This window comes from Monodelphis domestica, chromosome 2 (genome assembly GCF_027887165.1).
Source record: "Monodelphis domestica isolate mMonDom1 chromosome 2, mMonDom1.pri, whole genome shotgun sequence".
In the NCBI taxonomy this organism is placed as follows: Eukaryota; Metazoa; Chordata; class Mammalia; order Didelphimorphia; family Didelphidae; genus Monodelphis; species Monodelphis domestica.
Genome location: NC_077228.1, coordinates 25,886,990 through 25,910,468, shown reverse-complemented (window position 1 = coordinate 25,910,468; position 23,479 = coordinate 25,886,990). Strand labels below are relative to the sequence as shown.

General features: G+C 42.4%; 1 protein-coding gene across 1 annotated transcript; it reads right to left on the bottom strand.

Moving 5' to 3' along the window:
* Positions 1 to 13,650: 13,650 nt before the first annotated feature.
* On the bottom strand, positions 13,651 to 20,775 carry LOC100018303 (cytochrome c oxidase assembly factor 7). The gene is made up of 3 exons (XM_056815122.1): positions 20,582 to 20,775; positions 17,364 to 17,504; positions 13,651 to 15,182 (listed from the first exon to the last, which is right to left on the bottom strand). Exons 1-3 carry the CDS (start codon positions 20,685 to 20,687, stop codon positions 14,734 to 14,736), a joined length of 696 nt encoding a protein of 231 aa, XP_056671100.1. The 5' UTR covers positions 20,688 to 20,775; the 3' UTR covers positions 13,651 to 14,733.
* Positions 20,776 to 23,479: the final 2,704 nt, after the last annotated feature.

The window sequence follows — 23,479 nt, the reverse complement described above, 5'->3', positions numbered from 1 at the left end:
GATGGTATAGTTGACTGGAAGGAGGTGGAAGGACACTGGGATTAACCAGGATAATGTTAACAGAAGACATCAATAAAAATGTATTTTATGAAAACAGAATGTCAGAGACACAAAACTTTTTAATGGGGGTGGGGATGGGGGTTTCTGTCACTGTGTTGGGAGCAAAAAGAATCAAAGATGGGATAAAACATTGCTTGGAGTAACTGGGACTATGATACCAGAAGACAAAGTAAGATCCCTCCAAACTCTGAAATTCTATATTCTAAGGTCCCTCTCAGGGCTAATATGTTGTTCTCCTCTGCCTAGCTCTTCCTGACATCCTTAGTCTTCGTACAACAGCTACCAGGCCTGGGGAGAAGAACATCTTCCCTCCCTGCCTTAGCTCCCTGGACTTATTCCCAAAGTTTCCTTTCAGCCCTTTCCAAACTCTTACTCCCTCATTCAATGGCCTTGGCTGACAAGCTGGAAACAAAAATAGAACTTCATTAAGTTACTGTCCAGATTCCTGTGCTCTTCTCTCACTGTCACCTCCAACACTTGGCTATCCCAGACACAGTCACCATGGCCTTCTTTCTTTCCCAAATGTCGAACTCGAGGAAGACTATCTGACTTCCTCTGCTTGGTCCCCTTGGGACAAATTTAGGACCAGTATGTAGAAGTTGAGGATGGACAAATTTCACCTGGATATTTGAAAAAATGGTGGGGGGTTCCCAGACTTAAACTGGTCCAAGAGAGGAATGGGTCACTGTGGAAGATAATGACAACTCCCATTTATATAAAGATCTAAGGTTTGCAGAGTTCTAACCTCCTATGGCTCCTGTGAGTTTAGGAGGGTAAACATTATTTTCTCCATTTAACAGATGAGAAAACGGAGTCAGTGGATTAGGGGACTGGCACTGTATTCCCCTCAATCAGTTTCCCATGGAAGTCAGAAGAGGTTGGATGAATGCTTGTCAGGATTCATAATGACATCATAAACCCAAATCTTCCCAACTTGAGGGAAGGTTGCACTAGACAAATTCGGAGGCTTCATCCAACATTGGGATGCTGGAATTTTGTGATTCATTTCCCTCCTCGTCCGTCTCCAAGAACTGGCATGAAAATCAGAGCCCATCTGGGTGATTTCAATTGCCCTGGTTAAGGAGTCCAAACCTCAACTCCTCCATCTGCAGATTGCTGGCTCAAATCTATCTTGCTTGGGGGTTGAAGCATTGGATCCCTTCTCTTTATAGTGTGCTCAGGACAGTGAATTCTTTTTTATTTTATTGATTATGAAAATTATTCCATGGTTACAAGATTCATGTTTTTTCCCTTCTCTCTTCCCACCCCCCTCCCATAGCTAATGAACAATTCCACTGGGTTTTACACGTGTCATTGTTCAAGACCTATTTCCACATTATTAATATTTGCACTAGGGTGATCTTTTAGAGTCTACTTCCCCAGTCATATCCCCATCGACCCATGTGATCAAGCAGTTGTTTTTCTTCTGTGTTTCCGCTCCCACAGTTCTTTCTCTGGATGTGGATAGTGTTCTTTCTCATAAGTCCATCAGGACAGTGATTTCTTGACAGACTCAGATGTAAAGGACAATATTTTGACAATAACTGACTATGTGACCCTGGACAAGTCACCTCCCCACTGGGCTCAACTTTAGGGGCCCTCTTGTTTGAAGAGGTAATCCTTCCATCACAATAGACTGCAATCCACCCACATCTCCTCATCTTGTGCTTTTATGAATTTCATATATCTCTTTATATATATGCATGGATGTATTGCTTCCACTATTAGAATGTAGACTCCTTAAGGGCAGGCACTATTTTTGCTTTTAGGCCCAATGCCTTGATTGATGATCGATTGCTTTTGATTTGTCAATATCTTCTCATAAACTCTCCATAAAGGATCTGCCCAACTAAGCAGAGGCTTTCTTTGAGGTCTTGTAACACTATCTTCTATGCAGTACAACCCTCAGGCTGCCCATTTATATTACATTTGCTAGGTAGATATAAGAGTTTATGTGACTTTCTAAGACCATGATCTGCATTTAATGGAGGAAGTTTCCACACCAGGAGTCCTTCATCCCAATAATATCACAAGGAACAAAATAATTTAACCTGTTATCTGCATCCTATTGAATTAGGGGCCCAGATCATTGCCAGTCTTTGAGCTGGATCCAAAGGTCTTGATGGTTTGCCTAACACAATGGAATGCCACTACAATACATCACAGTTTGGATCACAGATATGCTTCATCCATGTATCTCTTTGTGTGGAACTGTTACGTCCAACTCTTGAGTTTGATATGGTCAGCATGAATGTAAATGCAACAGAGTCATCCCCATCACCCACTGGCCATCGAGGATCCTGGAGAACACCTGGGTGGGCACATACACACAAATGGGCTTGTTCTCTGCTTCCCCAAATACTGATCATCAGAAGGTCACTGAACGAAGTGGGCTCTGCTGTTCATTCATCGAGGGATTATATACAATCTAAATGTGTGCCTTAGAGTGGGGAGGGCGCCTCATTGGAAGACAGCCTGGACAGCTACAGTTTGCTGGACCAATTTAGCACAGCCATCAAGGAACTCCTTGCATGTGGTGGCTCTCAAGGAATATGAGCAATTCGACAGATCTCTCTCCATCCCTCCATCTGATCCAAAGAACAGTTATTATTAGGAAATGGGAGAGTACACTATATCCTGGTATGGTCCTAAGGGAAAGGATACAACACAGTGGGAGAGAAAGTGCAGAAGTGGTGCATGAACTAGGAGCCAGACTCTGATCCCATTTTTGGTCACTAACTCTTTGTGACCTTGGGCAACTCACTCCCCACCCCACCCCCCAAAATTAGGTAGCTAAGTGGCTCAGTGGATAGAATGTAGACCTAGAGTCAGGAAGACTTGAGTTCAAATACAGCCTCAGATACTTACTAGCTATGTGACCCTGGGCAAGTCACTTAACCCCAATTGCCTAGCCCTTACCACTCCTCTGCCTTGGAACCAATACTAGTATATACTAAGTATATACTAAGTAATACTAAGACAGAAGGTAAGGGAAGGAAGGAAGGAAGGAAGGAAGGAAGGAAGGAAGGAAGGAAGGAAGGAAGGAAGGAAGGAAGGAAGGAAGGAAGGAAGGAAGGAAGGAAGGAAGGAAGGAAGGAAGGAAGGAAGGAAGGAAGGAAGGAAGGAAGGAAGGAAGGAAAGGAGGAAGGGAGGAAGGGAGGAAGGAAGGAAGAAAGGAAGGAAGGAAGGAAGGGAGGAAGGAAGGAAGGAAGGAAGGAAGGAAGGAAGGAAGGAAGGAAGGAAGGAAGGAAGGAAGGAAGGAAGGAAGGAAGGAAGGAAGGAAGGAAGGAAGGGAGGGAGGGAGGAAGGAAGGAAGAAATGACAAATGACAGTAGGGGTCTATCAAGTCCAACTCCCTAAGTTGTGCCACACTGACCCTTTTCAAATCCTACTTCTGACAGGAGCTATGAGCAAATCATTTAGCACCCTAAAACCTCAGTTTCTTTGTCTAGAAAATAGGTTATTGTGAGGCCCTAAAGTGAAATGTTATTAGTACGTGGCTTTGTCAGCCCTAAAGCAAGGGGCCATCTATAACCAACATCACCCTTTCAAGGACAGCCTCAAAGTCAAATTCCAGGATTGCTCTTGGGGCCCTGCAACCCCCAGTGGAAACTGATCTGAGGCAGTTAAAAGGCAGGGCAGAGTCAGATGCTATTATGGGAGCTGATCAAACTCAGCAAGGTTTCCAATTTCTGAAGGAAATATTCATCCAGGCAACTTACCCCAACTCCTCCCTTATGGGCAGCATCAGGTTAACCTCTGGCTTTCTGCCCTGAGCTTGGGGTAGCTCAGAAGTCTTGCTGCGGCCCAGCCCAATGGCCACTCTAGGCTGCCAGAAGGCTTGTTTTCAGGGTCAGCTGTTTGTCCAGAATCAACAAGCAACCTTCCTAGGATGCTGTCCCCATGTCAGCTGCCAGGAGAAAATTAGGGAAATTCTTTAACCAGCACCACAGTATCTCTCATCTCAATCTACTCTCCCCATTACCACCCATCCTAGGGTAACATGTGTGCTTTAGCTCCACTTTCTAAGGGTCAAAAGGGCTACATCATTCCTTGGGGTTCTAGGGTACCCTGAGGTCAGCACCTCATCTCTTCTCTAATGCCATGGCTGGAGGCCTCCACTGGCTGTGTTGCCCCATTTATCCTGGGCCAGTTCCTTAATCACGTCACATTAATTAAAAGCAATATTTGCATCAAAGATAAAGCAATAACAAAAGCAAACATATTTCCTTCAATATCTCTGGACCAGCCTCTTTTCTATACCAATTCAACATCTGGAGGAATAGATTCAAAACTTAGCTCAGTTCCTATGTAGTATTGGTCCTATTGAGTTTAGTCAGTCAATCGATGATGATTAAGAGCCTGCTAAGTGCCAGTTGTAATAGGAATGCCAAAGTCTCAATTAATTGATAAGCCTTCTTTAAGGGTCCACTCCAAGTCAGGCATTATCTGAATGCTGAGAGTGTGAAGACAAAAACTACTGCCCCCAAGAGTTTACATTCTATTGAGGGAGACAATATGTACATTTATAAATGGATATGGAAAATATTATTCTCCAGTTCATAGTCACTGTCATGTTCTATAAAGTTAGCTTAGCTTTCTTGAATTTGGTGGCTACAAAGTACTTTCCAAGCACAGATTATAAATATTATTCATACGGGCTATTTGTGCCTGACTGGTGGTAGAGCCTTCCCTAGTTCATATTAGTCTGATTAGCCACAATCAGAAACATTGCACATTGACCCCAACATAGAGATGTCATTTTGAACCTCTTCAACAACAACCATAAATATGGTTATTCTCATTTTATAAATGAGAAAATCTTTTGGCACTGAGACCCAAGAAGTCTTAAGTGTCTTGCCAATGATCACTACATATGAAAATGAAAACACCACAGAAAAGCCCCAATATTCAGGATAAATGTCATGATCAATACTGAATCCAAGAGAGGATGTCTGGGAGGCTCAATGGATAGAGAGCCAGGCCTGGGGATGGGAGGTCCTGGGTTCAAATCTGGCCTTAGATACTTCCTAGTTGTGTGTCCCTGGGCAAGTCATTTAACCCCCATTGCCTAGCCCTTATTGTTCTTTTGCCTTAGTACCAATACTTCATATTGATTCTCAGATGGAAGTTAAGGGTTTAAAAAAATATATTGATTCTAGGAGTCAGATGACAATGAATGTTCAATGTGGCAGGCATAGATAGATACTGTTGCTCTCTTGCTGTATTGGTGATTTTCCTTGACTGTTATTTCTCTGTTATGAAGGAGGATGGGTAATTGGGAGTGGGACATTTGACGGGAAATAATTGTAATGGAAAAAACACAGATATCAAAAAAAATGTTTCAAAAGAACAGAGGTAACTGTTTTCCTTCATTATAAGAGGGCTAGGGGAGTGTGGAGAGTTTCCAGAAATGACTATGATGTAAAGACAAAAGGCATCAATAAAAGGCACTTTTCTATTTTAAGAAAGGAGGGGAAAAAGAACAGAAGGTTCTAAGAGTCTGTCATTAACTCATCCATAATCATCCATGTAACCTGTGGGTCCTTTAAACATGGGATCTCTGTCCACTGAGGGGCAACACAGAAAACAGACCACCAGATGCCTGCTGTGTATCATGACAAACTTCTCTGAGAACCTTAGTTTCCTTATCTGCAAAATGGAGATGATAACACTGGCACTGCTCACCTCACAGGGTTATTGTAAAGAAAATGTTTTTGCAAATTCTAAAGTGCTATATAAATGTCACTTATCAGTCTTATGACCACATACAACCTCCAGGCAGCATGAAGGAGTGAGTGGGGAGAGAGGGAGCTACTGTCAGTCAGGAAACACTGAGTTCAAGTTTCACCTCTGCCACATACTGGCTAAGTGAACCTGGGTACATCATTTAACCTCTTTGTGCCCTAGAAAATTCTCAAAATTCTCTAGAAAAGTTTCAGAGAAGGTGCTGACCTCAATACATAACAGGAGTTTCTTCCCCAGTTCGCTATAGCAATGCAAACATAGGTTCAATCTCCTTCCCTATCCCCTATGATCTCCATAAAGAACCCCACCATGACTGGATTCTTGCTGGTTATGCCAGCTATGGACGAGATCTTGTAGGTTCTACTTTGCTTCAGAAATTTCAAGTTCAGCCCCAACAACATACTGAGCCTTCCTTCCAAGGACTGGGGAGGTTCATCACCAGTAAGCTCATCCCCAGCCCCTTGGACATGAGTTCTTTGGTTATGGTGCACTTAGTGTCCCATGACCAAAGAAAAATACAAAATGGCCCTAGGCCACGTGTGCCCCAGGATCCTAACTTCCACCTTTTCTTTTTCTTTTTCTTTTTTTAATCCTTACCTTCTGTCTTAGAATCAATACTAAGTATCAATTCCAAGGCAGAAGAGTGGTTAAGGCTAGGCAAATGGGGTTGTTACTTGCCCAGGGTCACTCAACTAGGAAGTATCTGAGGCCAGTTCCACTTTTTGCTTCTTTTTTTTTTTTTAAACCCTTACCTTCCGTCTTGGAGTCAATACTGTGTATTGGCTCCAAGGCAGAAGAGTGGTAAGGGCTAGGCAATGGGGATCAAGTGACTTGCCCAGGGTCACACAGCCAGGAAGTGTCTGAGGCCAGATTTGAACCTAGGACCTCCCGTCTCTAGGGCTAGCTCTCAATTCACTGAGCTACCCAGCTGCCCCCCTCCACTTTTTGCTTCTACAGTGATGGTGGCAATGGGAGCAGAAATTGCAAGGAACCACAGTTTTTAGATCACCCATAAACACTAATTTAGCAAGTGCTAAGCTTAAGCTACAAATACAAGAGATACAGTCTCTGTCCTCAGGTCTAAAAGGAAAGAGACAGCGTATAAGGGAGTGGTAGCCAGATAAGAGAGTTTTGATTTGCAAAGTCATAGGCAGCCAATTGGACAGTCTACAAATACATCCTTGCCAGAAGCCATGATAGTATTATTTTGACTATTGTTAGAGAACAGGGGTTTTGAGAGATGGGAAAGTCTACACATTCCAGGAAAACTGGGGAGAGAGGGGGAAGAACAAGTTCAGCTGGAGAGCAGGAAATCCAAAGTTGAATGGCCAAGCATTTACAGGTAAATCACTGAGTCAGTCAGTGAACATTAAGTACTTCCTAAGTGCCAGGCACGGTGCTAAGTGCTAAATAGGTCACCAGTTCTCTGTGAAAAAGCAAAGAAAGGGGTTGGCCAGTGGAGTTTGTGGAGTTGGTTTTATCATGAGTACAAGGGCATCAAATAACATCACTTCATGGGACATCTAGTCTTCAAATGGCAACGCTTATGATAAGGTTTTGCCCAAAGAAGTGGACTTGAACCCCATAAAACCAATCTCACAGCTTATGGTCAACAGCTTTTTCAGAGGATGAGAAGACAAAGTCCATGAGGATCTTCTAAATTAAATCAGTCTGTTCTTTAATACCTTTCAATGCAAAAATAGGCATGGAGATGATGGAGAGAGACTATCAAATGAGATAACATGTACAGCAATTGCAAACCATAAAATACTAAATTATGCTAGTTATTTTCATTTTGGAACACAGCTCAGGAGTAATGAACAAGAGAAGCAAAAGGTTTATAGACTTCCACAGAAGCCTCACAAATCTATACTGTACTACTTTTTCAGAGGAGAATTAGGAGGCACTTCTGGGACCGTAAATCTAATAGTCTATAGAACATCCATTGTGGAAATTCCCTCCAGTCATGCAGCTCAACAATTCATCTCTTATTTTTAATCTTGGAGCATTTTCTTGGACACCAAGAGGTTAAATAACTTGCCTGTGGTCACACAAAGAGATATACTTGCTGGCCAAAGCTATTTGCCAGCATCAAGGAAGATGTCCAGAGAGAAATGTAAATGGAGGAGTTCCCTATAAGGCAGTGAGGACCTATGGTTACTTGTTTGTGAATTGCAGTGTATCAATTGCATCAAGTTCCAAAATACTATAGAACTTCCTGGATGACATTCAAAATCATTCAAAAGAATTAAGTCTAACTATCCACACAAGAAAAACCAAATGGAAGAAAAATGTCTATTGTCCAGACTACAACATGCAGTTGGATGGACAAACCATAGAGCTGGTTTACCAGGACACACACCTAAGACAGACATTGTGCAGAGTCAGACACCTGACCCAGAGAACTGAAAAGGAGGAAGAGTGTAGATTGGATTGCCTTGGGTAGATTATTCAGACTTTCTGATGAAACATGCTACCTCTCCAAGTCCAGAAAGTGAACTGTTTGGAGAAGGCACCATGAAGATGCCTCCACAGACCACAAGTTGCACCAGAAGATTCAGAGTGAACTTTAGGATGTGGTGATTTGAACGGTGTGGGGTTTGAATGCATTTGTTTTGTATGTAGACTCTTATGCCAAAGGGGACTGCCTCCTAAGTGGCTTTTTGTCAATGCACCTAGCAATCATTGGTTTTGTTCTCTTTTCCTTTTATCCCCAAATTATTGTAATTTAAAAGTTGGTTATGTTTACCAGATCCATTGGAGAGACCAGTCTTCCACAGATTTCGGTGAGGAATGTATAATTGAAAATCTGTTACCCTAAAAAAGAACTACTTTTCCCTGGAGCCCACTGACTTCCTGTCATTACATACTTCCTGTAGACAGAGGATATTAGCAAGTGGGTGGTCCTCTTGGACCTCTTTCTTGGGCTTGCAGCCAGCATGGTGGCAGTGGTAAACTAAGAGTGGGGATTTTGAAATGACTAATCAGCCATGGGCACATGGTCTTTATTTTGTATTCTCTTTATTCCTTGATTTCTAATGATCATTAATAAATCTCCTAAAATATAATCTTTTATTATTGAGATTTAGTTTTAATTTTTATACATTTAAAGGGCAACAGAAAGGTGACAGTGGGTCTAGGAAGACCAAAACACATTACCAACAAGTAACTATGCTGGAAGAGCAGCATAAATGATAGTATTGGAGAAATGTTGTTTAGTCATGTCTGACTCTTCATGGCCCCATTTGGGGTTTTCCTAGCAAAGACACCAGAGTGGTTTGCCATTTCCTTCTCCAACTCATTTTACAGAAAAGAAAACTGAGACAGAGTTAAATGACTTGCCCAAAGACACATAATTAGTATGTGTCTGAGGACAGTAAAAGTTAAATTTAATCCCAATAATAAAAATAATATATTTTATGAGATTTATTAAAGATCATTAGAAATAAAGGAATAAAAGGGATACAAAATAAAAACCATGTGCCCATGGCTAATTAGCCTATTCAAAACTCCATGCTTACCACCACCATGCTCAAGACAGGAAGTAAAGAGGCCGGGACCTTCCATGATATTGCCCAATATCGCCTGTCTACAGGAAGTCCATAACAGGAAGTCAGTGGGCTCCCAGGAAATGTAGTTCTTTTTTAGGGTAACAGATTTTCAATTATACAGGTCAGAATGAACTCAGGAAAGCAAGCCTTTCTGACTCCAGGCCCAGCCTCTATCCATTGCACCACTGAGCTGATATTAGAGAAATATGTGAGTGGAAAAAGATGGTAATTTGGAGGCAACATCAACATATAATTGATGGACAGCCCATGCACTCCATTAGTATCCTTGCAAGGCCAAGAGAGCTAGAAGAAGTCTCTGGTACTTTGGTTGTACTCTCTACAGTAGACCTAAAGGAGGACGTGAATCAGTGTCTCACAGCATGGGCAGACATGAATGAACATCTTCATTGTCAGAAGGAGCTGCCTACATTAGTGAAATCAAAGATCCATCCAAGAAACATCCAAATGTTATGGAAATATTATTAGAAGAATTGGAGTATGTCAGGATCAATATTGTCAATAGAAAGACATCGAAATATGGAATGAAATTACAGTTCAGTGAAAGGGTGACTCTTGGAGAGGCAAATTAGAAAGCTGACAGATTTGCTTTCATGTGTTCTAAGCCAGTAAGAAATATATTATGGGACGCTTGACTGTCTCGTCTTGTTGGGGGGTTTTTTAACCCTTACTTTCTGTCTTAGAATTGATATTAAGTATTGGTTCTAAGTCAGAAAGGCAAGGACTAGGCAAACAAGTCTAAATGACTTGCCCAGGATCACATAGCTAAAAGTGTCTGAGGCCATAGTTTGAACCCAAGTCCTCTTGACACCAGGCCTGGCTTTCTATCCACTGAACCACTTAGCTGCTCCTCTCATCTTGCTCTTAATGGGCAAAAAGACCAAATAGAACAATGGTTTGTGCTCCAGCATTTGTGGCAGAGGATGAAAAGGCAGAAGAATTTTAAGAACTTACCAAGATATTCCAATTTAAGTCACATGAACCTAGACAGATCATGGCTTCGGGGTGAAGGAAGACACAAAGGACATGTTAGTTTTAAGGAATTAATAAGGGAAAGGCTTATGCTGATGAGATCCTTGTTGAAGAGGTTACTGGACTTCCACGTAGAGATCAGAACTTTGTTGGGGGGCAAGCTGAATTTCTTCAGATAGGAGCTCTAGGGTGGTAGGCTAGGAAGTATTTTCTACTTCCCTCACACATTTCCCTCCTTGTACTTTATTTATATTAAATTAAATTATTAAGAGCTACTAACAACATTTTGACTTGAAGAAGTTAATTTTCTATGGGGTGACCACAATTCTTTTTTTTAAACATTATTTTTGTCAAACCAAATTTTTAACTATTCCATTTGGCAACCCATTTTACTTATTACAACAGTCAGAAGGTACTGAAGAGGACAATACAAAGAAATTTACTTTTATCTTCTAGACCAGAAACAATCAATAATTCAATTGGGAAGCGTTTCAGTCAGATGTCTGGGGATAGTGCTTCCTGTTTGCCCCCCACCAAATAGCCTTGTGTTTATTTAATATATATGTGCATATATATTATATGCATATATTTGTAATTGTTGATTTTTTAAATGTATTTATTAACAATTTATTCACGTGTCCCTGAATGACAGAAAGTATCGTCCATATTCATACAAACGAAGTCTTTCCTATTTCCACCTTTCAGTTCCCCCTCTGGAGGTAATATGCATGATTTGTTCTTCCAGGATCCGTCCCGTATGATGTTCTCTTGGTTCTCCTCTTGTCACTGTTCATTACCATGTAGTTCTTCCCAAGCTTTGTTTTTTATTATTAGCCTGCTCAGCACTTCTTATGGCTCAGTGGTATTCCATCACGATCATATGCTACAACCTGTTCAGCCATTCCCCAATTAATGGACATCTCCTTGATTTCCACCCCACAAAGATTGCTGCTATAGATATCTTGGAACATATGGCTTTTTTTCTTTTTGCTCTTTGAGAAACAGACGCTGGGTCTAAAGGCATACACAGCTTCATAATTCTGGGTGCAATTCCAAATTGCTCACCAAAATTGTTGATCAGATCACAGCTCCTTTGACAGTGTATTTTTGTCACTGTTTATTAGAATTGATGTTGCTCTCTCCCTGTAGAATATAAGCCCCATCGATGGCTTTTTACACTCCAATAGATACATGACCTCATCGATTTGAGTGTTCCCTCTAGGGATGTGGATGTCTTGCCTATCTGCTGAAACTGTTTGCCCCAGTGTGCAAGACTTCTTCAGGTTCTCTAGATAGAAATAGAGCCCATGGTCCGATTGTCCACCCTTTCTCCCTCACTCTTGTGGAGCGACTGGCCTCCTTTTTATCCAAACATCCATTTTTATGATAAGGTAAGTATCAGAAACTGTCTAGGCAGCAAGGAACAGCAAGAACTCAAATTCTCTGTATCTTTCAACCAATTGTATGACTGTAGGTATGTTGAAGACAACCTGCCTATCCTCAATTTTCATGTCAGATGTCTATGATTCATCATAGATGGCATGTTTTTAGAAAGGGAGTCACTAGAACTTTCAAAGATAAAAGAATGATGGTTTTTTTGCAGGTTGAAGCTCAGGGTCCTTGAAAACACTGCCTAATTTTCTAAATGCACCCCAGCCCACTCTCTTCTGGGCCCAGCTAGCTCACTGTCCCTCTGAGATGCACATGATGAGAACCAGCTCTCAGGGCTGTCTCTCCAATGATCTGTCTATCACATTTTGGATCCAGACCTGTGATTTCAGTAGTATAGAACTCCTGTGAGGAAAAGTCCTTCTCCCAATGCAGATCAACAACCATTTTGCAATTTAGCCTTAGAGAATCATCTGGGGCACTTTGAGGTTAAGTGTCAGAGGACTCAAACCCAAGGCTTCCCAACACCAAAGCTAGATCTTGATGCACTGAGGTTTTTCTCTATGGAGAGTACTTATCTCTCCTCCAAAACCTACCCCTCTTCAAGCTTATCCCTGGTTTCCTTTGAAGCTCAACCTAAATGCTGCCTTCTACATGAATCCTTCGCCCCACCCAGATAGCATTGTATTAATTCTGAACGCCTCCCTCTCTAGAAGGTAAACTCCAGGAGAGGAGGGATCTTTATACTTTTTCATTTGTATCCCCAAAATCTAGAGCCTGATGCATGGCAAGTAGGGTGGAAGGGACTCAGTGACCAAGCATGTTGCACAAAAGAAAAATATACTCCCAGGAATTAGATAGGAGAGCAGAAGCAGGGAACTAATTATTTTTTAAAGCTAGAAGCCATCAAGAAATAATCTACTTGTAAGCTAATTAGAATTGTTTGAATCTCAGAATCTGAGAGAGAAGGGATCTCAAGGATCATCTGTTCCAGTCTCCCTTCCAAGGGAAGAATCATCTCCGAAGTGACCCACTCAGCTTCTACTTGAACACATCCAAGAGAACTTACTACCTTCTGAAGAGGCAAATTCCACAGTCATTGTTAAATAGTTCTACATATTGAAGTTGAAATTGAAATCCTATTCACTTCCACCTAAAACTCCCTGTTCTGCCTTCTTGGATCACATGAAATAAATCTGGCAGATTATAAAATTGAATATAAACAAATTTGAAATAATTTATTACAATCTATCACCAGAGGTTAGCTAGGTGGCTCTGCTAGAAGAGCCAGGCCTAGAGACAGGAGGTTCTGGATTCAAATCTGACCTCAGACTCTTTCTAGCTGTGACACTAGGCAAGTCACTTAACACCTATTGCCTAGTCCTTACCACTCTTCTGCTTTGAACCAATAGTGATGATTCTAAAACAGAGGGTTAAGAGTTTAAAAATAAAAAAATATAGAGAAAAAGAAATGACACCTTTTTTTCATTGCTAAATAAAAAACTAGATAGCATCAGATAAGTTCAAAATACCAGAGGACAAGGGAAAAGACTCTTTCCTGTTGGCTGAATGTTATCCTCTGCCCACTCCACCACAAAAAGCAAGTTTTTGTCCAAACTACCTCCTTATAACCTCTATACCAAATTAGGGTGATGGGGTATTAAATAGTCTTGACTAGGAAAATCCTTATTTCATTATGGTTTTAACTGTTCACATTATGTGATTTAGGAGTTTACAAATTCCATAAAGGTGCTCTGCTTTGTTGGAGTCATCACGAAAGGATTCTGACAATGAATGCTCTGGACATGAGAATGTGGTAGTTTCACTGGAAGAAATTAGCAAATAGGATCTACTCAAGAAGAGAAACGTCTGAGTTGGAATAAATCTCTTTCCCAAAGATTTTAAAAACAACTTTGAATTAAAAAATATTTTTATTCTGAACTTTATTTCTGAATTAACTTTCACCACCCAAAAGCTTTTAATATGTATTTCTTTGTTTTTAATTACAGACTTAAGCTTCTCTCTGCTCCTAGAACAGAACCTCCTTGTATGGCATTGCAAGGCAGATGGGAAGAAAAGCTTCCAGAACCACTGTGTTCCACTGCCCCCTAGCGCTAAACCAAAGGTTTACTAGAAAAACAGGAATCTTAAAAAAGTAATTTTTTAAAATGCCGCTCCCCTTAACTCCTCATGCACAACCTAATTAAACAATAAATCACTAATAACTTAAATTCATCCATTCACAAAGCAATTTCAAAGGCTCAGTTCACACATTACAATGTTTTGCTTTAGAAAGTTTTCCTAGATTTCTCTATACATCCAATAATCCAGGGTGTGGACATTTAAGGCAAATGAGCGATTTGGAACATGCGTCACTTAATGTCAGCCAATGTGACCTCTCCAGGAAGGTGTGGACCAGGACATCTTTTGTCTTTCTTCTCAAACCTGCGTGACATTGATATACTACATATGACTTCAGAACATCATTGATAATTTCTACAAAAATCAATCGAGGAGGTGGAAACAATTACAACTGCAGTGATTGGTATCAAAAGATGGATGGGCACAAAGAAGGCTCACTTGTCAGTTAACAGTGAGGCCCTTATGATTTTCAAGTTCCCTCAAAGAAAATTTTCCCCAAATGAAATCACAGACAGACACACAAACAAAACACTCATGCATACATTTTGTGGGGTGCCTCGGTGATTCACTGGGCCCTTCTTCTGGTTATGGCTTTCTCTAACCTCTCCATTGCTCTCCAGTCCCCCCTCTTTAAGGGAGCTGGTTAAAGCCCAGCACACAGGGTATACATACTGATTTAGAAATGTAAAGAGTATAAATATCTTACAGGCCACACAGATTACAGCACCTGATACAAATAACACCAGCAGCCAACAGAGCACAGGTTTTTTCTGCCCCCACGTGTCATCTCCAAAGGCGTCTCCTAGTGAAAGAGTCTGTCTCTTTCCAAGGGGAAGAAGATAGGCTGATCACCTCACACTCCAAATGTCACAGGATGGACACTTTTCTGCTGCTCTTTGTGTAACTGTTGGGCCCTGTTCTTGAGGGCCTCAGCCTTAGTATCATCCTTATTGACACCATCTCCCAGTTTATACATTCGGCTGGCATTGGCGCAGGCCCAAATGTGACCCAAGTCACAGGCTTTCAGAGAGTATTTCAAAGCCAGTCCCATGTCCCTGGGGACACTTGGGGATCCCTGGAGGTACATGGCACTAAGATTGAAGCAGCTAGGAGCATAGCTGCCCTCACAAGCCTTTGTATAGTAGTCTCGGGCTCGGGCTAAGTCAGGCTCATTGTCACTGATGCGCCCATCTTGGATCAGCAGTCCCACATTGTGACAAGCATTTATCGACTTCTTCCCAGGTTTCTCACAAGCCTTTAAAAAACAGTCATAGGCAGTTTTCAAGTTTGGGGTTAATCCTCCTATAGGCAAATAAAGGAAAAAAGAAATTCATGTCAGACCAAAACATGTGGAGCAAAAACATTCTGGGAAAACCCCTAAAAGAAAAGTCAAATAATTAGTTTGGTTTTTAGCTGATGAAGCTTCCTTCTCTTAATGTGGCTGGGCCACAATATCAACTTGAGATGAGGAATGGAAAAACAAATTCTTCTGTTTTGCTTCTAGTTTTAGGTGAGTAACACAGGCCTAGCTGTGGGAGTGGGAGGGGACCTGTAAGAAGGGCTCACTGAGAATTCAGAGAACTGTGGGAAGCTGTGTATGAACTGACACAGTAAAATAGGAACCAGAAGTCCACAAGAAGATCAAGGCAAACATCAACGCAAGCTCAGAATTCTGATCAAACCCCTGACCTCTCCTAACTTCAGAGGGTGGAGTGATTGTGATGCAAAATGCCAACCTCTCGGCAAAGACATGGACTCCATGCAGCCATGAGGCGACAGGGACATTTGCACTCAGCTGGCTTGTTTTGTTTAACTATATTTTTTGTTACAATGGAGGGTTCTATGGAGGGAGGACAGATCACTGGGAATGAAAGGAATATAAAAAAAGAACATCCATAAAATGTTTTCTTTAAGAGATTTTAGACCTCCCTCGTCTCCAAAGCATCCCCAAGGGAAAGGAGCCTACCAACTACTAAGAACCTAACATAAACACAAAGAAATCCTGATACCTAATGCCAATAATGGTGACTGGACACTCTCACATAAGTCATAAAGTTCAAAACTATAGTTAGACTGGTTTTTAAAAACACAAAATGATGTAACAACCAAAAGTCAATCTGAGAGCCTAGCAGCACTGACCAAGAGAGCTGAAAGGGCCTTCTGAGGTCAGCAAGTCTGCTCACTTCATCTGAAAGATGAAAGCAGAGGAACCCAGGCAGGTGAGGTCACACAGACTAAGGGTTAGAGCCAGGACCACATTCTAAGGACGTTACTTAAAAGGTAAAATAAACAAACAACTAATAACTACACTATGTCAAATAGCCAAAACACTAGAAAGGACCCATAAGAGAATGGCTGAATGAGCGGTGTTATATTAATAGAGTATTGCTAAGACATAAAAGTAATTAAGTATGAAGGATATAAAGAAATATAAGTGATTTCTGATGATGCAGATTAGATGCAAAGAACAGACATGCTCAGATAAATGGTTATTATGTACCTACTATACACAATGGGGACATAAAAAGAGGCAGAAAATAGTCCCTGCCCTCTGGAGCTCACAATCTAACAGGAAAAACAAGAGGCCAACAAACATAGACCAACGGGCTATGTATGGAACAGAGAGAAGCTAGAAAGGCTTCCTGTGGAAGATCAGATTGAAGCTGGGACTTGAAGAAAGCCAGGGAGGTCTGTAGGTGGAGATGAGGAGAGCACATTCCAGGCATGGGGGATGCCCAGAGCTAAGAGATGGAGGCCTATGTCACTAGGTCACATAGTACATGGAGGGAGACAGAAGACAGTAGAAGGGGTCCAGGTTACAAAAGGCTTTAAATGCCAAACAGAGAATTCTGTATTGGATCTAGGAGGCAATAAGGAGCCGGGGGGTGGGGGGGTATGAAGATGCCATGGTCAGGCCTGAGTTTTCATAAAAATCACTTCAGCAGCTAAGGGGAGGATGGGCTGGAGTCAGGAGAGACCTGAAGCCAAAATCTACAAGCAGCTACTACAATAATCCACAGGTGATGTGATGACAGTCTGCACTTGATTGATAGCAGTGTCAGAGAAGAAAAAGAGCTCTATTCGAGAGATGGTAAAAAAAGAAATCAATAGGCCTTGGCAACAGCTTGGATTTGGGGAGGTAAGAGATAGTGGAGAGTAAAAGATGAGATGATGTCTACATTTCAAACCTGGGGGTCTGGGAAGATGCCCTCAATGACAATAACAGGGAAGTTTGGAATGGGGAGGGCTGGGGGCAAAGACACTAAGTTCAGTTTTGGACATGTTGAGTTTAGGATAGTTATCAACACCTATGTAGAGGGCACCAGGCTAGGCACTGTGGAAGCTACAGAGAAGACCAAGACCACTTCAGCCACTTCAGAACTTATAGCCCAGGTTAGAGATAAGCCATGCATTTTAGAGAGAGAAGCCACTGAAGGGGCTGCATAGTCTGGGCTGACTGTGAGAGGGCCCCTGCTTTTTTACCTTTCCCTGTTGCATAATATGCGCCAAGTTTGTAGCAGCTGTCACTGTGCTGATAGTCTTCGCAATTGAACTTCAATACCTTGGCTGCCTCATCAAAGTTCTTCTGGATCCCTTCTAGAAAATCGACGAGCCTGAAGCAACCTAGAGCAAAAACCAAAAGAAGTGAATCAGTCTTCACTGCCTGGGCAGGCTTTAAGGGAGGCAGTAGTGGTGGCAGCCTAGGTAGGTGACACAAGAAAGCCCAGGCCCTAACTTATTCCCAGCCAGGCCTTAGATTTTTAAGTTAACAAAGGAAATAGCTAAATAACTAGCCCTGATACAGCCCTTCAAGTCTGCTGAACTAAGCAATTTCCGTGTTATTTCCTTTGATCCTCACAACAACCTAGTGAGATAGGAGCTGTTATTTATTCCCATCTTATAGATAAGGAAACTGAAACTAAGAGAGGTTGTCTTGCCCAAGGTCACATAATTTGTCATCATCATCTGCAACAGAAATCTAACTCTGGCGTTCTAGATTCCATGGCTCCCACTGCACCACCCAGAAAACAGTTATAACTTCTGACACCAGGTTCTTAAACTGGTTTATAGAGACATTAGATTTTAAAGGCAAAAGGACTCTTAGGGAATGTCTGTGATCACTCCGCTAATTTTACAAACAAGGACACTAGGGTCCTGAGATGGCAGATGACTTGCCCAGGGTCATGCTGAGCTTACCAAAGCCCTTGGACTCAAATCTAGGTCTCTTGGCTCTCAGATCAATTTTCTTCCAGCATACCACATATCTGAAACTGTGAGGACTCAAAGTCCCACCTCAATGCCTTTAGAGATCTCTTTTTTCTCTTATAGTTTGGCCCAACTGGATGGAAAGTCAGAGGGACAAGAGAGTGACTATAGTATACCTGTATCCTATGCCCCTACATAACTTTCCACTAATATAGTGCTGATCTCAACCAGCAGAAGTCATATTTAGGAAAATTATTTCATAAAATGACATTTTTAAAATAAGAAAAATACAGAAAGAAGGAAACAAAAGATTCTCATTCCACAGGGGTTCAGGATCCAACCCACTACTCATTCTCAGGAAGAGCCAAAGCGGTGTAACAGAAAGAACGTAAGTTTCAAGAGATAAGAATTCAGGCAAGCTGGAATCCTGGCTCCAAACTCCAAAATCTTCATTCACCTCTTGGAGTTTCTGTTTATCTGTGAACTGGAGGGGAGCCTATTTGACCTATTTTACAGAGTGGTTGCAGGGGAAAAAAACAAATTTAACAGAGTAAAGAAAAGTGAGCTATTGTGACGATGAAACCCAAAATTGGTTGAGTTTCATTAGAAGACTTCCTTACTACTAAGAAAATGAGGCTGTGTAAGCCTCCCAACTGTGAGGATTATCTAGGACAAATCTTCCACCTGAATTACAATTCCAAGTAACCAAACTAAGAAACACATTTTCTTGGTTCAAATATACTGCTGAGAGGGAGAAGTTGGGTAGCACAGTGGATTGAGAGTGAGGTGTAGAGACTGGAGGTCCTAGGTTCAAATCTGGTCTCAGACTCTTCCTAGCTGTGTGACCCTGGGCATGTCACTTAACCCCCATTGCCTAGACCTTACCACTCTTCTACCTTGGAACCAATACATAGTATTGATTCTAGGGTGGAAGGTAAGGGTTTAAAAAAAATACACTGAGAAATGACAACACTTTCTAGAGTAGAAGTAGGGAGAGTCCAAGGATCACCTCCCCAAATGGCCCCAGTCCTCAAGAAGCTTACAGTGTACTGGGGTGAGACAACATCTACACAGAGAAGCATATCTGTGAGAAGAAAGGAATGAGCACTAACAATTAAGGGAACTGACAAGCACACAAAGGTTGGGCTTTGGGAGTAAGTAGAGATTTGAAGAGGCTATGGTCTAGAGAGGAGAAGGACAAAGAGAGAGGAAGTATGGGGGTGGGGGGGTGGGAACAGGGAAGGCCCTTGACACAGGGGGATGGGGAAAAGTCTCCTGGAGAAAGTGAGATTTGAGCTTATTCTCATTAGGAACAGAGAAGAAGGATTTCTTTTCAGTATCTTGTTCATTTGTTCAACTTTTAAAGTACTACAGTGAACTCAATACTAGAGATAAAGACAAAAATAAAACATGGGTTCCTTTGGGCTGGAATATGTATAAAGAGAAGCAAATTCAAAACATCAACAAGGGAGAAGCAGTTCCTTCTGAGCTGACCTAGATTTAGAGAAACCTGGATTGAATTCCACCTCTGACATGTACTGGCTATGATTTTCTCCATACCATTATAAATGCAGGTGCCTCCTTTTCACCTGCGGGATCAAATGTAAAACCCTTTGTCTCTCATTCAAAATCCTTCACAGTCTGCCATACAGTCCCTCCTACACCTTTCCTAGATGTTTGTGCCTAGCTTCCCATCCACCTGTTCTGATCCAGTAGCTTCCTAGCTGTTCCTCACATGGGCCCCTCATCTCCAGCCTCTGGGCATTTTCCCTGGCAGTGCCCTAGATCTGGAAAGCTCTCCCTCCCCATCTCTGCCCCCTGGCTTCCTTCAAGAGCCAACTAAAACCCCAACTTCTACAGGAAATCTTAATTGTGATGCCCTCCCCTGTCTTCATTATTCCCTTATTTATCCTGTCAATAGCGTTTGTGCAGTTATTTATGTGTTCCGTCTTACTAGGAGAGCTCCCACTGAAAGGGAATGCCTTTGGCCTTTGTAGTCCCAGAGCCTGGAATACAACAGGCGCTTAATAAATGTACCTCCTTTGAGGGACCCCAATGTCCTGGGCAAATGCTAAATACGCTCGTCTTTATTCTTGTATTTTGGACAAGGAGCGGCTGGAATTGACGGAGGAGGGATGTGACAAGCCCGGACCCAGCTTCAGGGAGATCAAGGGCACAGTGGAGTGGGAATGGGATAGAGAGGAGGGGGAGAGGTTGGAGGCAGGCCCCCCCCCCCAAGAGGCGGTGCTCTGAGGGCGGAATCTATGAAAAGTCGGAGGGGGGGTTAATGGAACGGGACTGACAGGGAGGACCAGAGAAAGGGAGACGACAGAGAAGTGCTGGAGGAGAGGGTTCCAGGCAGGGGGGACCTGGGGAAGAGGCCAGAGGAGGGGGGCGGGGGGGGGGGGGGCGAAGTCCGACCTCTCCTGCTCTCTTCTCGCTTACCCTCCAGAGACCCCGGTTGAGGGTCCCGGGTCAAGCCCCGCCCCGCTCACCTTCCGGGTCCTTCTCCTTGTAGCACTGGTAGTGACATTCGACCTTCATATTTTCAAGGAAAGAAGCCACTTGCTCTTCATCCTCAAAATCCACCAGACCCGCCATGACCGCCGCCGATCTACTGCGCACGCGCCGCGCCGCTGGCCAGTCTGCGTGCCTTCCGCTGGGGTCATGTGATCCGGACCGAAGACTTGGGTCTACTGAGGCTGCGTGCGGAAAAGAGAGTGGGGAGGGGATAGGAGGGACCAAGCACGCAGGAAGTTCCTCCTCTGGCCCAGACCCTAAGCTTTAACTCTAAACCACCCGTTATAGCCTGAGGTGGCCAGAGAGGACTGTGGCATTAGCTAGTGTTTTTATGGCAGGCAAAGCACTTTGCTTGTGCGTTGCCCCGTTTCATACTATGTGGAGTGAGAAATTAGTGTGTTATTCTCAAATTATTAAGAGTTATTAAAATCTAAATGCTGGGTCCCCCCAACCCCCATCCATTTCTCTTACAAGGTTACCCTAGTACCCCCTCCTTCAAACGGGACAGCTTTGGATTGGGTCTTTTGGAGTTTGTTTGGAGATTTGCCTTGGGGCAGGTGTCCGGGACTGATCTCATCAAATCTTAAATCCCCTTTTTGTCTTAGAAGTCTTATTGTATCTGAAGCGTCTTCCTGGAGGTCAAGCCCAACCGCTGGAATATCCTCTGGTCAGCCCCTCCCAGATAATCCTCCTCTCTTTGTATAATATTCCTGCTCTTTGTCTCCAACCCTTGACCATTTCCTTAAAATATTAATTTACTTGAATGTGTCCCTTGTAAAGCCATCGTAAAGCTGTTCTATGTTCTGTTTCCTATCTCTTGGTTCATTCTAGTTGGGAGTGTGAAAAAACCGGAGGACATTTTGTGCTAGATAGACTTTATCAAGCTCTAGTCAGTCTGTCCCCTAGTGCATTTGAGTCAGACGCAGCCAGATCTCTTTCTCTCTCTGTAACTCTTTGGGGACGTCTGTCTTGAGTCAATGACTTGAGGAAGTGCCCTCATATTTCTTTCTCTCTTAATAAAGCATTACATTTTAAGGGATGGTTTACCTGGTCATATTTTAGTCCCCTCAATTTCCACTTCACACAATACTCACACCAGCCCTGTGCTCTTGTTATCCTCATTTTCTAGATCAGGAAACCGAGGCACAGGGAAGTTAAGTGACTTGCTCAGGGTCCTGTTAGAACTCAGCCCCTCTGACTTTAAGCCCAGCCCTCTTATCCACTACTATTTAGAATCAGAAGGGGCTGCAAGTGTTGCCTAGTTCAACTCCTTGTTTTATAGTGTATGAAAGGACTTGGAAAAGGCAAATGTGTGATCCAGTTGGGATCCAAACCCAGATGCTGTGATTGATCTAATGGCCTTGGAGTGAAGGGAAGGCAGGGAGCAAGAAAGGAGGAGAAAGGAAACTGGGAAGGTCTTCAAAGGGACCCCAACTCATCAATTAATAAACATCTACAATGTACCAGTTACTGTTCTAGGCATTGGGGAACCAAAGAAAATAGTCTCTGCTCACCATCTAGTGGGGAAGAGAACATGCAAACTACTATGGACACACAAAATGTATACAGTATTCATTAGAGATAATCAATAGAGGGAAGACACTAGCAACAAGGGGAATCAGGAAAGGTTTCTCATAGAAGATGGGATTTTAGGTAGGACTTGAAGGAAGTCACAAGGTAGAGATGACAAGGCAGAGCATTCTGGGTATGGGGGACAGTCAGGGAAAATGCTCCAAGCCAGGAAATGAAACTTTGTGTGTAAGGAACAATAAAGAGACCATTGTCACTACATCATAAAATAAATGGGGAGAGTAAAATGCAAAAAGACTGTGTTTCCTGGGGACTAGTTCGTGAAGGACTTTGATTGTCAAATAGGGTTTTATATTTGGTCCTGGATGTGTTGAAAACATGTTCAATGTTCAAGGTGTTTTAGGAATATTAACCTTTTTTAATCCTTTTTCCCCCCTAGTCACAACTGTAAGACAGAATGGCAAGGACTAATCAAATGGGGTAAAGAGACTTATCCAGGGTCTCACAGATAGAAAGTATCTGAGGCCAGATAGGAACCAGGTCTTCTCAGCTCTAGACCTGACTCTCTCCATTGCACCACCTACCTACCCCTCTTTAGTAGTCTCCAAAACAGAGACTGGAACACTACTTACTGAATATGTCATATGGAGGATCCCTTTGGCTGTTGGATTGGGCAGCTCAGAGACTCTGGAACTCTCTCTTTCTCCTGACTTTGCCATTACTTCCATCTCTGACAATCTGTTTCTTCATTTCTCAAAGAAGGGTAATAATTCTTGCCATGGAGTCACCAAGAGAGCCAAGACACAAGTAGCCTCTCATTTTGGTGCTATCAGAATGAGAAGAGCTGAATGTATTTCGGTATGTATCTACTCTGTATGTATCTAGTACTCTGAAGTCTGCAATGTGCTTTACCAGTGTTATCTCATTGGAACAAACCAATGAGGTCCAGATTAATCAATTAATCCATCAATCAGTAAATGTTTGTTAACACTTATTGGTACTATGCCTTGTTCTAAGCATTTGGGAATAAATTCAGGCACAGCTAGGGATAGAACAGCTACACAACTGGAGAGAGTCAGGCCTGGAGATGGGAGGATCTGGGATCAAATCTGACCTCAGATACTTCTAGCTGTGTGATCCTGAGCATGTCACTTAACCCTGATTGCCTAGCCCTTACTACTCTTCTGACTTAAAGTTGAAAGATAGAAAGTAAGGGTTTTAGAAAATAAAAAAAGCTTAACAGCGAAGTTAAAATACTAGAAGAAGCCACTGGAATTTATCCTCTCTTTTACAGAAGAAATTGAGAAGCAGAAAAAGTCAGTGAAATAAGGAGAACTGTTTTT

Excerpts from the sequence above, each read along its gene's own strand:
- LOC100018303 (XM_056815122.1), bottom strand. The coding sequence starts at position 20,687 with ATGGCGGGTCTGGTGGATTTTGAGGATGAAGAGCAAGTGGCTTCTTTC. Across the intron at positions 17,505-20,581 it reads CAAGGAGAAGGACCCGGAAG|GTTGCTTCAGGCTCGTCGAT; the intron begins GTGAGCGGGGCG and ends TTTTTGCTCTAG. Across the intron at positions 15,183-17,363 it reads ATATTATGCAACAGGGAAAG|GAGGATTAACCCCAAACTTG; the intron begins GTAAAAAAGCAG and ends ATTTGCCTATAG.